This window comes from Giraffa tippelskirchi, chromosome 9, assembly GCF_054371585.1.
Source record: "Giraffa tippelskirchi isolate mGirTip1 chromosome 9, T2T-mGirTip1v1.2.pri, whole genome shotgun sequence".
Classification (NCBI taxonomy): domain Eukaryota; kingdom Metazoa; phylum Chordata; class Mammalia; order Artiodactyla; family Giraffidae; genus Giraffa; species Giraffa tippelskirchi.
In genome coordinates, this window is record NC_137283.1 from 56,498,430 (window position 1) to 56,510,548 (window position 12,119).

The window sequence follows — 12,119 nt, forward strand, 5'->3', positions numbered from 1 at the left end:
GATCCCACGTTCCAAGCTAAAGAGCCCATGTGCTGCAACCAAAAAATTTTTTGCACAGCCAAAAAATAAAAAAGTACGTGTGTTGCTACAGACTCATCAGCAATGTGTGTGCTCAGAGTTTTGATTCTTGCTGATGAGGCAGCAGAGAAGTAGTATCCAGTGTAGTTGTAATTTGCTCTTCTTAAAATATTTTACTTTTTTCTGCATGGTTTTTCATTTCTCATGTAGTTGAGATCACACTACAGATACGAGGGGAAACAGACATGCCCTTCCTATGATGGAGCGCATAGGCCAGGAGGGGAGACAGACACCCAGACAGATCCTTCCTGGCAGGACAGAGAGGACCAGAGAGTGAGCCCCCGCCCCCCAGGCCTGCTCCTCCCGGAGACACGCCGACTCTTCTGCCTTCTCCCACAGGCTGTGGACCCCTCCTCTGTTGCCTTGGTGACCCTTGGCTCCTCGAAGGAGATGCTCTTTGAGGGTGGTCCCAGACCCTGGGTCCTGGAGCCTTCCAAGTTCTTCCGCAATGTCACCTCAGAGGATGCGGACAGCATCAGTCTGGCTCTCTTTGGGCCCCCTGCCTCCCGGAATTACCAGCAACACTGGATCCTCGTGACTTGCCAGGTCTTGGGTGAACAGGTGAGAAGGCGGCCACCCCCAGGCCTACCTTGTCCAGAGGAGGGATGGAAAGTCATGTCCCTGAATACCCTGCTGTGCCTTGCAAACTCATTTTGCCTAATCCTCAAGATAGCCCTAAGACACGGCTGCAGGCGGTTGTACCCATTTCACAGGCAGGTAGACTGAGGATCAGGGCAGGGGGTGACTGAGTGAACGCCAGGTGGGCCGAGCAGGGTGCAGGACTCTGATGCATGCTGGCCAGTCCTGGGAGGCTGCACAGCACCCCCCGACCCGTCTCTGGGAGCAGGCCCAGTTCTGTTCTGTTTGTAGGGGCCCCAGGGCCCCCGCCAGAAGGTCCGTCCGTCTCCCATGCGTGTATCACTGGACGTTGTAAGCCCTTGGGATGGGTTATCACCTCCATCTGGATTCTGCAGAACAGCACCCTGAGTCCAGGGGCTCCCCGAGTCCAGGGGTTCCCAGTGGAGTGGGGGCTCAGAGCCTGGGTGTGCGATGCATTTTCTGCCCTGCCAGGTCATCGCCCTCACGGTGGGGAACAAGCCCAGCGTCACCAACCCCTTCCCGGCGCTTGAGCCCGCCGTGGTGAAGTTCGTGTGTGCGCTGCCCTCCCGGCTCACGCTGACGCCCGTCTACGCCAGCCCCCAGCTGGACCTGTCTTGCCCGCTGCTGCAGCAGAACAAGCAGGTGGTGAGTGGCCCCCGAGGGCTGGGCGACGGCCGGTGCTGCCCCTCCCTAGTCGGCACACCCGTCGTGCCCGGTGGGCGCTTGTCTGGGGGTGACGTGGGGTGCCCGGGACCTGTGCTGTGGCAGTGTCAAGAGAAAGGGAACCTCCCCAACCCCAGACTCGGCCACTGCTCTCATCCCTTGCGGCAAGAGCGACGTATATAAGTCTGGCCTCTGGAAAGACCCGGCCTCCTGGGTCCACTGTGAGGCCGGAGCTGGGGGCCGCTCAGGGCCCAGCCCAGTCTCATTCACGTGCGTCCGCCTCCTTTGAGTGATGTGGGGTGACAGTGGCCTCCAGGGTTACTAAGGGCATAAGGGGAACTGGACACATGTAGGTGGTCAGAAGGTGGCTTACGCGCCTCACCTTGCTCCCTGCTTCAGTCCTGCTGCGGCTTCCTGTGCGCCCAGAGTGACAGCTAGAATCACACCCCTGCCTCCTGAGGCCCGCAGGCCCCGGGACCACCCGTCACCTTCCCCGCCCCACCTCCGTCCCCTCTCGGACCTGGGGCGGGCCTGTGGTCTGGCTTGCTGTTCCCTGACTGGAATGGTCTCCTTCTGAACTCCCAGGCCCTCTCCTGCCTGCCTCAGCTCTTCACTCACACGTTACCTCCTGGGAGGGCCTTCCTCAGCCTTAGACCTCATCTAATGTGTGTCCCCGGGCTTCCCCGGTGGCTCAGTGCTAAAGAATCGATCCCTGGGTCGGGAAGATCCCCTGGAGAAGGAAATGGCAACCCACTCCAGTGTTCTTGCCGGGAGAATTCCTTGGACAGACGAACATGGCGGGCTACCATCCATAGGGTAGCAATGACTGAGCATCTAAACAATGGTAAAAAAGGGTGTCCCCAGCGTTTCCTCCTTTGGTTTGCTTCCCCACCCCCACCCCTGCCCCCAGGCACCTACATCCTCATGCTGTAGAATTTGCATGAAGGCAGACCTCAGAGATCGCCTGGGTTTAGTTCTAGATGCACCAATACAGCTTGAATATTGTGATAAAATGAGTCACGTGAACTTCTTGGTTCTCCGGTGTGTTTAAAAGTTATGTTTGTATTATCCTGGAGTCTATCAAGTGTGCAGTAGTGTTACGGCTAAGGAAAACCACGTACAGACCTGAATTTGAAAGTACTTTATTGCCAAACAATGTTGACCACCATCTGAGCCTTCAGAAGTGAGTTGTGGTAGTAATTTCAAAGGCCCCTGATCACAGATGCCCTAACAGATACATAGAGTAATGATGAAAAAGCCTGAAGCGCTGGGAGAATTACCGAAACATGACCTGGAGATGCAAAGCGAACAAATGCTGTTGGAAAACTGACAGGCTTGCTCCCTCCAGGGCTGCCGCTCACCTCCAAGCCACTGACCGGTACAAACACAGATTCCCTGCGGCTCGGTGCATCCGAGCTGTGCCTGCACTCATCTCCCTCTCCGGGGTTCCAGAGCAGGGCCCGGCTCGGGCTGGGAGGCGGGGGACAGTGGGCTCGTGTCCCTGTCACCCTCTGCTCTTCCTCTGCAGAATCACGTGCCTGGGGACCCCGAACCTAGGCGAGGAGGGCAGGGCTGGGAGGAGGTCAGGCGTGGAGAGCGGATGCCCCTCCAAAGTCCCCTCAGTCCAGCTCGTGCTCCCGCCAGGCTGGCCAGACCATCTCAGTTTCAGAGAATAAGATAATCAGATCCCCGGGCGTCCATCCTGTCCTTAAGCACTGGCCGCTCGCCAAGTGAGCCGCATCTGGCCGTCTGTCAGCAGTGACCTCGGAGTCAGCCCAGGATTGTCTCTTGGTTGAAAGATGGCGATGGGGCAGCGAGCACGGCTCTGCGTGGGCTTTCGTGTGTCGTAGATCTTGCTTGAACAGAGGACTGCCCTGAAATCCATCCTCCCTGGGACTGCAGAGCCCGCAGCCAGGCAGACAGGGCCTGATTTATGGTCTCGCAGGGACCTGAGGAAGACGGATCCCTGCCATGTATCCCGGTGCAGTGTCAGTTTCGCTTTATGCCCCTCCGGAGCCAGGGGCTGCCCAGGACGTGTTTGCAGAGTAAATCATTGGTGACACCGGGTGCTGAAACAGGGCTGACCTGCCACAGTGACAGACTGGGGAGACACTCCAGCCTAACCCCGGGCTCCTGAGCTGGGCGTCGGCTGGGAGTGCCGAGCCGGGGCTCGGATGGAGCCACTGCCCTACTCCTGCATTTGGGGGAGAGAGGCTGCACAACATCCAGGGAGGCCTGTGGGCTTTAAACTCAGACCAGACGGTCCACCCCAGAACCTGTGTGACCTTGGGCAACTGACTCAGCATCTCTGAGCCGCCTCAGCCTCCCCGTTTGTGAATTTGCGGGTGGTGTTGCCATCGCAGGACCAGTGAACTTGCAAGCATGCTTGACGCCTGGTCCCCCTGCCTCGGCACTGCAGATGCTTCAGGCCAGATCCTCCCTTCTTGGGGGGGCTGTCCTGTGTGCTATGCAGCACCCTGACCTCTACCTCCTGGTTGCCAGCTTAGCGCCCCCTACAGTCTTAGCAACCAAAAATGTTTTCAGACATCACCAAGGTCCCCGTCGAGGAGCATGGGCTGGAGTTGGAGGCCAGGTTGTGTAGGACTGTCAAGGGCACCTTGACAGCAGTAGCAAGCATCCCTTAGCAAGTCACCCCCAGACGCTCACCAGGACCCCCGTGAGCCCACAAGGTGCACCGTGTGTCAGGGACAGGCTTGCCCAGCCAAGGGTGTGGCCACGTGGGTGACCTCGGCTTCTTGCAGGTACCCGTCTCCAGCCACCGCAACCCGCTGCTGGACCTGGCCGCCTACGACCAGCAGGGCCGCAGGTTCGACAACTTCAGCTCGCTGAGCATCCAGTGGGAGTCCAGCAGGCCATCGCTGGCCAGCATCGAGCCCGCCCCGCCCCTGCAGCTGGTGTCCCGGGACGACGGGAGTGGCCAGAGGAAGCTGCATGGTGAGCGGCTGCCCCGACCGACGCGCTGGGCGCAGAGAGGGGCGGGCAGCTGTGGGCGAGGGGCTGGGACCCCCTCTGTCCAGGGATGAAGCCCAGGGAGCATCAGGACTCTCCTTTAATCCTTACATGCCTGTGAGGGAAGAACGGACTCTGGGAGGTGGGGAGAAGCTCAGGGCACACAGTGGCTGAGCTCAAAGCCCACGTTGTGCACGGACCCGGCTGGCGCCCAGACCCAGCTGCTCCGAGCTCCGAGACTCCCTGAGGCTGCGGCTGGAGACCCTCAGTGGCCAGGACCTGAGCCATCCCCTCCAGCTCCTCTAAGCCTCTCTAGGAAGCTTGCTCAGGGCCCGTTAACTCTTAAAGGTGCACACGGTGTACCCTGTCCCCTAATTTCAGGGCGGTGGGAGACTTCAGGCTACACACCAGGTAGAGGGAAGGAGGGGCTGCGTCATAGGCAGGAGCCAGGTCCCAATCCAACGTCGGCTTCCCTCTCACTCTCAGGCTTGCAGACCATTTCGGTTCACCAGGCCTCGGGCACCACGGCCATCTCTGCCACCGCCACTGGCTACCAGCAGCCCCACCTGGACACGGCCAGAGTGAAGCGGCCGGTACTGATCGGGGCCCCGGGGTGGGCCGTCCTCCTGCCTCCCCCACACTCTGCCTGGTGTTCCCCGGGTCCTCAGCTGGCCCACTGACCAGGGGGCACCTCCTCGCTGGCCTCCATGCCTCAGTCTCCCCTCCTGTGCTCCCTGCATGCTGGTGATGGAGGGGTCCAGCTGAAAGGCAGAGGGGCTCGCCCATCTAGACTCTTCTCCCCTGCTGCCCGATTCACAGCCCCTGCCGAACACACCCGAGTGGTTCAGCCCCGTCCCTTTCAGCCCGCAGCCCCCACTGCCTGGAACACCCCCCCACTTCCCTGGGGCATGAGGGGGTCGTCCACCCCGCGTCCTGGCAGATTGAGGGGCGGCTGATTTGACAGGACTAGGGGAGGTCTCACTGGGATGCGGCTCAAAGCTCGATGGGTGTTGCTGGGCTTGTGTCCCCGAGACAGCGAGGTCCCTGGTGTGATGCCAGCGTCTGGGGCTGCTCTTCCATGGGGGGCACTCGTGGGTCTGTCTGGCCCTTGGCCTCCTGGGTCTGACCGTGTGGCCTTGCCCCTCAGCACGATCCCCTCACGCCTGTGTCAGCCTCCATCGAACTCATGCTGGTGGAGGATGTGAGGGTCAGCCCGGAAGAGCTGACCATCTACAACCACCCAGACGTGCAGGTACGGCCGCCCCATTCCCCGCCCCACCGCCCCCCCGTCGCGACCCCTGGGGACCCCTCACCTCTGACACCAGCCCGGCCCCTCTGCAGGCGGAGCTGCACATCCGAGAGGGCTCTGGCTACTTCTTCCTCAACACCAGCAGTGCGGATGTGGTCAGGGCGGCCTACCAGGAGGCCCGGGGCGTCGCCACGGTGAGTGTGGGCTCCGCCCGCCTGCCTGCCTCTGCACGTCAGCCGGTGGGTCATGTCGGTCACGGCACAGGGTCTTCAGAGCCTCCCAGGGGTCACTGCCGACACCCTCGAGCTACCTTTGGGGTCCGTATTGTGTCTCCACAAACTACCCACGCTGTTAGCTACCTAATGGTTCCCGTTAAGTCGGCCTTTCGGGTAAGATGGAAATATAATTACATAAGCGATACTGTAAGAACCGGAAGGAATGCTGCCTTGACGGACACATCGGCTTTTTCTGTTTCTCCACGTTCCTTCCCTGACCCTCCACCCTCCACGGAAGGACTGAGGCTTCCACGGTCCTCAGGGCTTTTATTCAACTTTTCTTTTTCTCCATATTGTTCTGTAGGCTGGATGATGATGATGATGATGATGATGATTTTTTTGGCAATCATTTGTACTCAGCCATTCTCTCCTTGTGGGGCGTTTGGACTGTTTAAATTTTTTTTATTTTTTAAAAAGTCACCCTATGGGGCTTCCTTGGCATCCAGTGGTTCAGACCCCACACTTCCAACGCAAGGGGCACAGGTTCAGTCCTTGGTCAGGGGACTGAAGTCCTGCATGCCACGTGGTGATGCCACAAAATACAAAAAATACAAAAATAAAAGGGCTTCCTATGGCCATGACAAAGAGGAAAGGCAGACCAGCCCAACGTCCTAACTGTCTGTGTATCAACACGGTGAGCTATTATACGGTCATGAAAACGGAACTGTGTCTAAAAGGAAACCCTCAGGACTGAGTGTGTCAAACCATGGATGTGACGCGCGACCACAGGCAGCCGCGAACCAAGAGACCACGACACTGTGCGGTATCCCGGCTTCACAACTTTGCTGTGGGCTTTGGACCACTCGGAGCCTAAGACCTGCCTTCCCCTGGTGGAGGCTGGTTGACAGTGTTGAAGGAGTTTTACAGTCATCCCAGCGCCAACAAGACTTTGTCCCGGACTCGAGAGAGGCTGGGCACTTGGTGCTTGGCGCACGCTGGGGGTTGAGGCAGGTTCACCTGCAGTCTTGCCACCTGCATTTGCTTTTGGCACTGCCTGTCTGTGCGGGGGAGCCCTCGCCACTGACAAGAGCATGAAACACACATTCCGGGGAAGGCTGCCGTCAGACTTCGCCTTCACAGAGACCTGGTCCCACCAGCTCCTTCAGAAATGCAGCCTGGTGCCTTGCCCATGGCTTTGCGGTACATTTGTGTCCTAGCCTGGACACCTAGCTCTCTCAGCCGTAACTCCCTGCAGCTCCCTTTCTCTGACTTCCTGCATCCGATGACTGTCTTGATGAGGGTCACAGCATCAGTTGCTTCTGAAGTGGAACAGGTGTAGAGTAAGTGAGGCAGGTGAGCGGGATGCAAGGAGGACACTGCGGAGAGCTGGGCTAACCAACACCAGATGCTTTGCTGTAGTGTTGGAGGGTATTTGGGCATGGTGGGGACTGTGGCAAACTAGAGAGCAGAAGCTGTGGCTCAGCGATAGCTGTGACTTCTCATCGACCTTTAGTGTTTTTAGTAGCAGCTTTATTGAGGTGTAATTCACATACCATGCAATTCACCCACTTAAAGTCACAATTCAGTGGGTTTTAGTATATTCATAGATAAATGCGACATCACCAAAGTCAGTTTTAGAGTATTTTATCATCTCAAAAGAAAAAAAACCAAACCATAATAATCACCTCCGTGTTCTTCCACACACAGACACACATGAAAGTATGTTGGATTTTTAAATGTATTTGTGTCTCTGTTGGTGCACTCGGGCTTTCTCTAGTTGCGGCAAGGGGGGCTACTCCCCAGTTGCGGTGTGCGAGCTCCTCCTCGCAGTGGCTTCTCTTGTTGCAGAACACAGGCTCTCAGGCCTGTGGGCTCTGGAGCTGCCCTCTTGGCTCTAGAACACAGGCTCGTGGGCATGTGGGCTCCGGGGCTTCCCTCCTGGCTCCAGAGCGCGGGCTCTCGGGCATGTGGGCTCCGGGGCTGCCCTCCTGGCTCTAGAGTGGGGGCTCTTGGGCGTGTGGGCTCCGGGGCTTCCCTCCTGGCTCCAGAGCGCGGGCTCTCGGGCGTGTGGCCTCCGGGGTTGCGCTCCTGGCTCCAGAGAACGGGCTCTCGGGCGTATGGGCTCCGGGGCTGCCCTCCTGGCTCTAGAGCGGGGGCTCTTGGGTGTGTGGGCTCCGGGGCTGCCCTCCTGGCTCTAGAGCGTGGGCTCTCAGGCGTGTGGGCTCCGGGGCTGCGCTCCTGGCTCTAGAGCGCGGGCTCTTGGGCGTGTGGCCTCCAGGGTTGCGCTCCTGGCTCCAGAGCGCGGGCTCTCAGGCGTGTGGGCTCCGGGACTGCCCTCCTGGCTCTAGAGCAGGGGCTCTCGGGCGTGTGGGCTCCGGAGCTGCCCTCCTGGCTCCACAGTGCAGACTCTCGGGCGTGTGGGCTCCGGGGCTGCCCTCCTGGCTCTAGAACACGGGCTCTCGGGCGTGTGGGCTCCAGGGCTGCCCTCCTGGCTCTAGAACACGGGCTCTTGGGCGTGTGGGCTCCAGGGCTGCCCTCCTGGCTCTAGAGTGGGGGCTCTTGGGCATGTGGGCTCCGGGGCTGCCTTCCTGGCTCTAGAGCGCGGGCTCTCGGGCATGTGGGCTCCGGGGCTGCACTCCTGGCTCCAGAGCACGGGCTCTCGGGCATGTGGGCTCCAGGGCTGCCTTCCTGGCTCTAGAGCGCGGACTCAGTAGTTGTGCTGCACAGGCTTCATTGCCCCTCGGCGTGTCGGATCTTCACAAGTCAGGGACTGAACCCATGTCCCCTGTATTGGCAGAAGGATTCTTAACCACTGACCACCAGGGAAGTCCAGTATATTGGATTTTGTCCAATATTTTTTTCTGTGTTTCTTGAAATAATCATGTAGGGGTTTTTTTTCTTCTGTTGATATGATATGTTACATTAGTTGGCTTTCAGATGTTAAACCAACCTTGCATTCTAGGATAAATGCTACTTGATCATGATATATAATTCTTTTTATGCGTAACTAGATGCAGTTTGCTGGTATTTAATTGAGTGTATGCTCATATTCCTGAGAGATACTGGTTTGTGGCTTTCTGTGATGTCTTTGTCTGGTTGGTATCAGGAGCTCAGCCTCATGGAATGACTTGGAAGTGTTCCCTCTTCTAATTTTTGGAAGAGTCTGTAGAATTGGTAACAGCTACTCTTGGATGTTTGGTACAATTAACCAGTGAAGCCACATTGTCACGGGCTTTCCTCATGGGTAGTTTTTTATAGGAATTCAATCTCTTCACCTCTTATTGGTCTGTTCAGACTGTCTGGTTTTTTTTGAGTCAGTTTTGGTAGCATGGGAGTTTCTAGGAGGATTGTTTTTTTGTTACATTGTTTTTATGACTTTTTTTTACCTTCCCCCAGTGGGCAACCTTGGTCTTTAGCTCTCTTGTGGAGCTACAGGATAACACACCTGTTTTTCTCAGAGGCAGAATCACGGATGTCAGGGCCTCTTGGGTTTATCGCCGTAAATCAGAGCAAGAAAAAGCCGTCCCTTGGCGCCTGTGGACAAGTGTATGTTGTTAGAGGGAGTCTGGGTGCAGCTGGATACCTGAGATCATAGGAAGCTCCCCCGAGGCATTGTTATTCCTTTCGCCCAAGAAAGAATAATCCCCTGGCCATTCCTCTTCCTTGTAAATGAGTGGTCACCATCAGATCCTTCCCATTGAATGGAAAACCTCAAATTGCAAATGATTCCAACTGCTTGAAATATGTGTTGCTTTGCTTTATCTCTGGAGATTAAAAATAACTCCCCTGTAATCTAGAGGAGGGATGTGTCCAGTTCAGAAAAATGTGCGCAGTGCCAACAAAACTTGGACTCATTTTTACTCACACTTAACCTTGAACCACACATTTTGAGCGAGCCCTGAGAGCAGCCCAGGGGCCAGAGAGAGACCTTTCCTCCAAGAACAAGAGCCTCTAAGAGTCTGTGATGGACTAGGTAGGCTACTGCTGCAGATACTGAGTTCCCTGTCCATGGAGGCATTCAAACCAAAGCTGGCACGCTTGTCTGGAAGACTCAAGAGGGGATTACAGCATCAGAGTCAAGTCTTCCCAGAACTACGAACCCCCGCTCAGTCCTGCAACGTCCTATGGTGTACGGTCCCTGTTGGCAGCAGACTTTAGGCCTGTCCCTGCCAAGGCAAGCATGATGTCCCCCGTTTAAAGATGGTCCCAAAGAGCTCGAGCGAGAGCTAGAGCTACAGCAAGGAGTCCCTTGAACTGCAAGGAGATCAAACCAGTGAATTTTAAAGGAAATCAGCCCCGAATACTCACTGGAAGGACTGAGGCTGAAGCTGAAGTTCCAGTGCTTTGGCCACTTAATGTGAACAGCCGACTCACTGGAAAAAATCCCGATGCTGGGAAAGATTGAAGGCAGGAGAAGAGGATGACAGAGGATGAGATGGTTGGATGTTATCACCGATGCAATGGCCACGAACTTGGGCAAACCCCGAGAGACGGTGGGGGACAGGGACACCTGGCGTGCTGCAGTCCCTGGGGTCACAAAGAGTCAGGCACGACTTGGTGACTGAACAACAACAAAAGATCTAGAGTGGTTCTCTCTCCACGTGGTGGACGAGCCTTTGCCCACATCTCATCTTCTGTGGCTCTTGCTGAGAGGGGCTGATCCCTGCCGCAGACACGACCCTGTGACTCATCTAGGACTGTGTGCGGGATGTGCCAGCAGCGCCCGACAAGGCAGGCCCCGCCAGGATCGTGTTTGCCCAGAAGGTGTCCTGGAGTGGCCTCGGCCCCCAGGGTCTCTGCTTCCCCCGACCTCGGCCTGCGCAGACGCCCCTGCGGCTCCTGATGCAATCGGACGCCAGTTCCTTTGCCTCCTCTGCCAAGGGCACGAGGGATTTTTCATGGAGTGTTGACAGCCGATGACGGGTCCTTGCGGCATCTCAGAGCGCTCCTTCTGAAGGACGTTTACACGTTTCTGCAGCATCTCCCAGCTACTAATTAGCAGCATTCTCATTTCCCTTAATCACAGAGACAAGGAAGCCCACAACAGTTCTTCAATTAGCTCAGAGGAAATGTTTCTTTCTTTCGCCATCGAGGCCCATTCAGAGGCAAGAATGGCTCATGGGTGTGTGTCGGCTTCTGTGCGTCTGGGGGCATGGGCCTGGCGTGGGCGCACCTGGGCTGCTGCGGGGTGATGGTGCCCACAAGACGCTCCCAGGGCTGCACGGGCTCCCACGGCCCCAGACCCTCTGCCAGGCGCTTCTGTTTCCTTCTCGGCTGGCTTACTCATGGGAGGGTTTACCTGATTTAAACTCAGGGTTTCTTTCTTCTCGTCACTTCTTTACATTTCACATCCTGCCTCCTTGCAGAAGCCGTGTAGTAATTCTAAGAGCGGTGGGAAGGAGCCTAGCACTCAGGCCTTTCATTAAGGCAGTCACTCTGCAAAGACAGATTCCCGTCATGCACCAGCCCAGTTCAGGCTCTGGGGACTCAGCAGGGAGCAGTCAACCAGAGCCCCTGCTGTTAGGAGCCGACCCCTCTCCTGGGTCCTGGGATGTGGGGCTGGTCCCTGTGATGCTGTACCTCTGAGGAGTTGCTTCGGGGGGGAGGTCCTTCCTTGAGACGGGGTGGGTGGTGGGTGGCAGCTATGTGGCATGAACTCGGGTGTGTCCCACCTTTTTCTGGAGAAGGGACAGTGGGCAGAGGAACTGGTCCCCAACCCGGCCCTGTAGGAAGCCTTGGGGCTGGACGGAGCCCTTGGATGGCATTTTTCATCTCAGTGTGACCCTGGCCACCCCCACCAGCCTCGAGGGTGTCTGTGTCTGCTGGGAGCACAATCCTCACCTCTGGCGTGGGCCTGGCCACCACGAGACGTTGCTGGACACACACAGGAGACAGAAGCCGATGGCACCGGTGACATTTGGAGATATCCACAGGGTCCTTGCTCATCTACAGATGCTGCTTGTCAAGGGACAAGCGTGAAGTGTGACGGGCCTGGGGAGCGAGGAGCCGTGACGACGCATCAGCACCTTGGGGCCTGGCAGGCGCGGGCAGACGTTCCTGAGCAGAGCTGCCCCTGGCTCCACGGCAACTTCTTAATGAGCAGTGACGGGTCCCCAGCTCCAAAGAGATGACAGGGCTTCCTCTGGGCTCCCAGGGGGCAGTGTCACCCCTGAGGAAGGAGAATTGGTTCTGGGGGTGGATTCGCTCACCTCCTTTCCTGCACACATATCCCCCCTGCACGTCCTTCAAGAGGCAAGTGGGTCTGGAGCCCGGAGAAGGAGGTGGTGACGCTTGCACAGTGGGTGTGGGGACAGGACCCCCCCCACCCCCGACCCCATGCCACC

General features: G+C 57.4%; 1 protein-coding gene across 3 annotated transcripts in view; it reads left to right on the plus strand.

The window, feature by feature from the left end:
* The window catches only part of NUP210 (nucleoporin 210), a 114,537-nt gene that overhangs the window by 70,148 nt on the left and 32,270 nt on the right, over positions 1 to 12,119 (plus strand). For 2 of the 3 annotated variants that reach the window (XM_081526488.1, XM_081526486.1), the window contains exons 15-20: positions 418 to 639; positions 1,150 to 1,323; positions 4,104 to 4,296; positions 4,798 to 4,904; positions 5,459 to 5,563; positions 5,653 to 5,754. In XM_081526488.1, coding sequence (XP_081382614.1) covers positions 418 to 639; positions 1,150 to 1,323; positions 4,104 to 4,296; positions 4,798 to 4,904; positions 5,459 to 5,563; positions 5,653 to 5,754 — 903 coding nt within the window. The remainder of the gene's footprint in view (positions 1 to 417; positions 640 to 1,149; positions 1,324 to 4,103; positions 4,297 to 4,797; positions 4,905 to 5,458; positions 5,564 to 5,652; positions 5,755 to 12,119) is intronic. The other variant, XM_081526487.1, reaches the window with a different exon arrangement.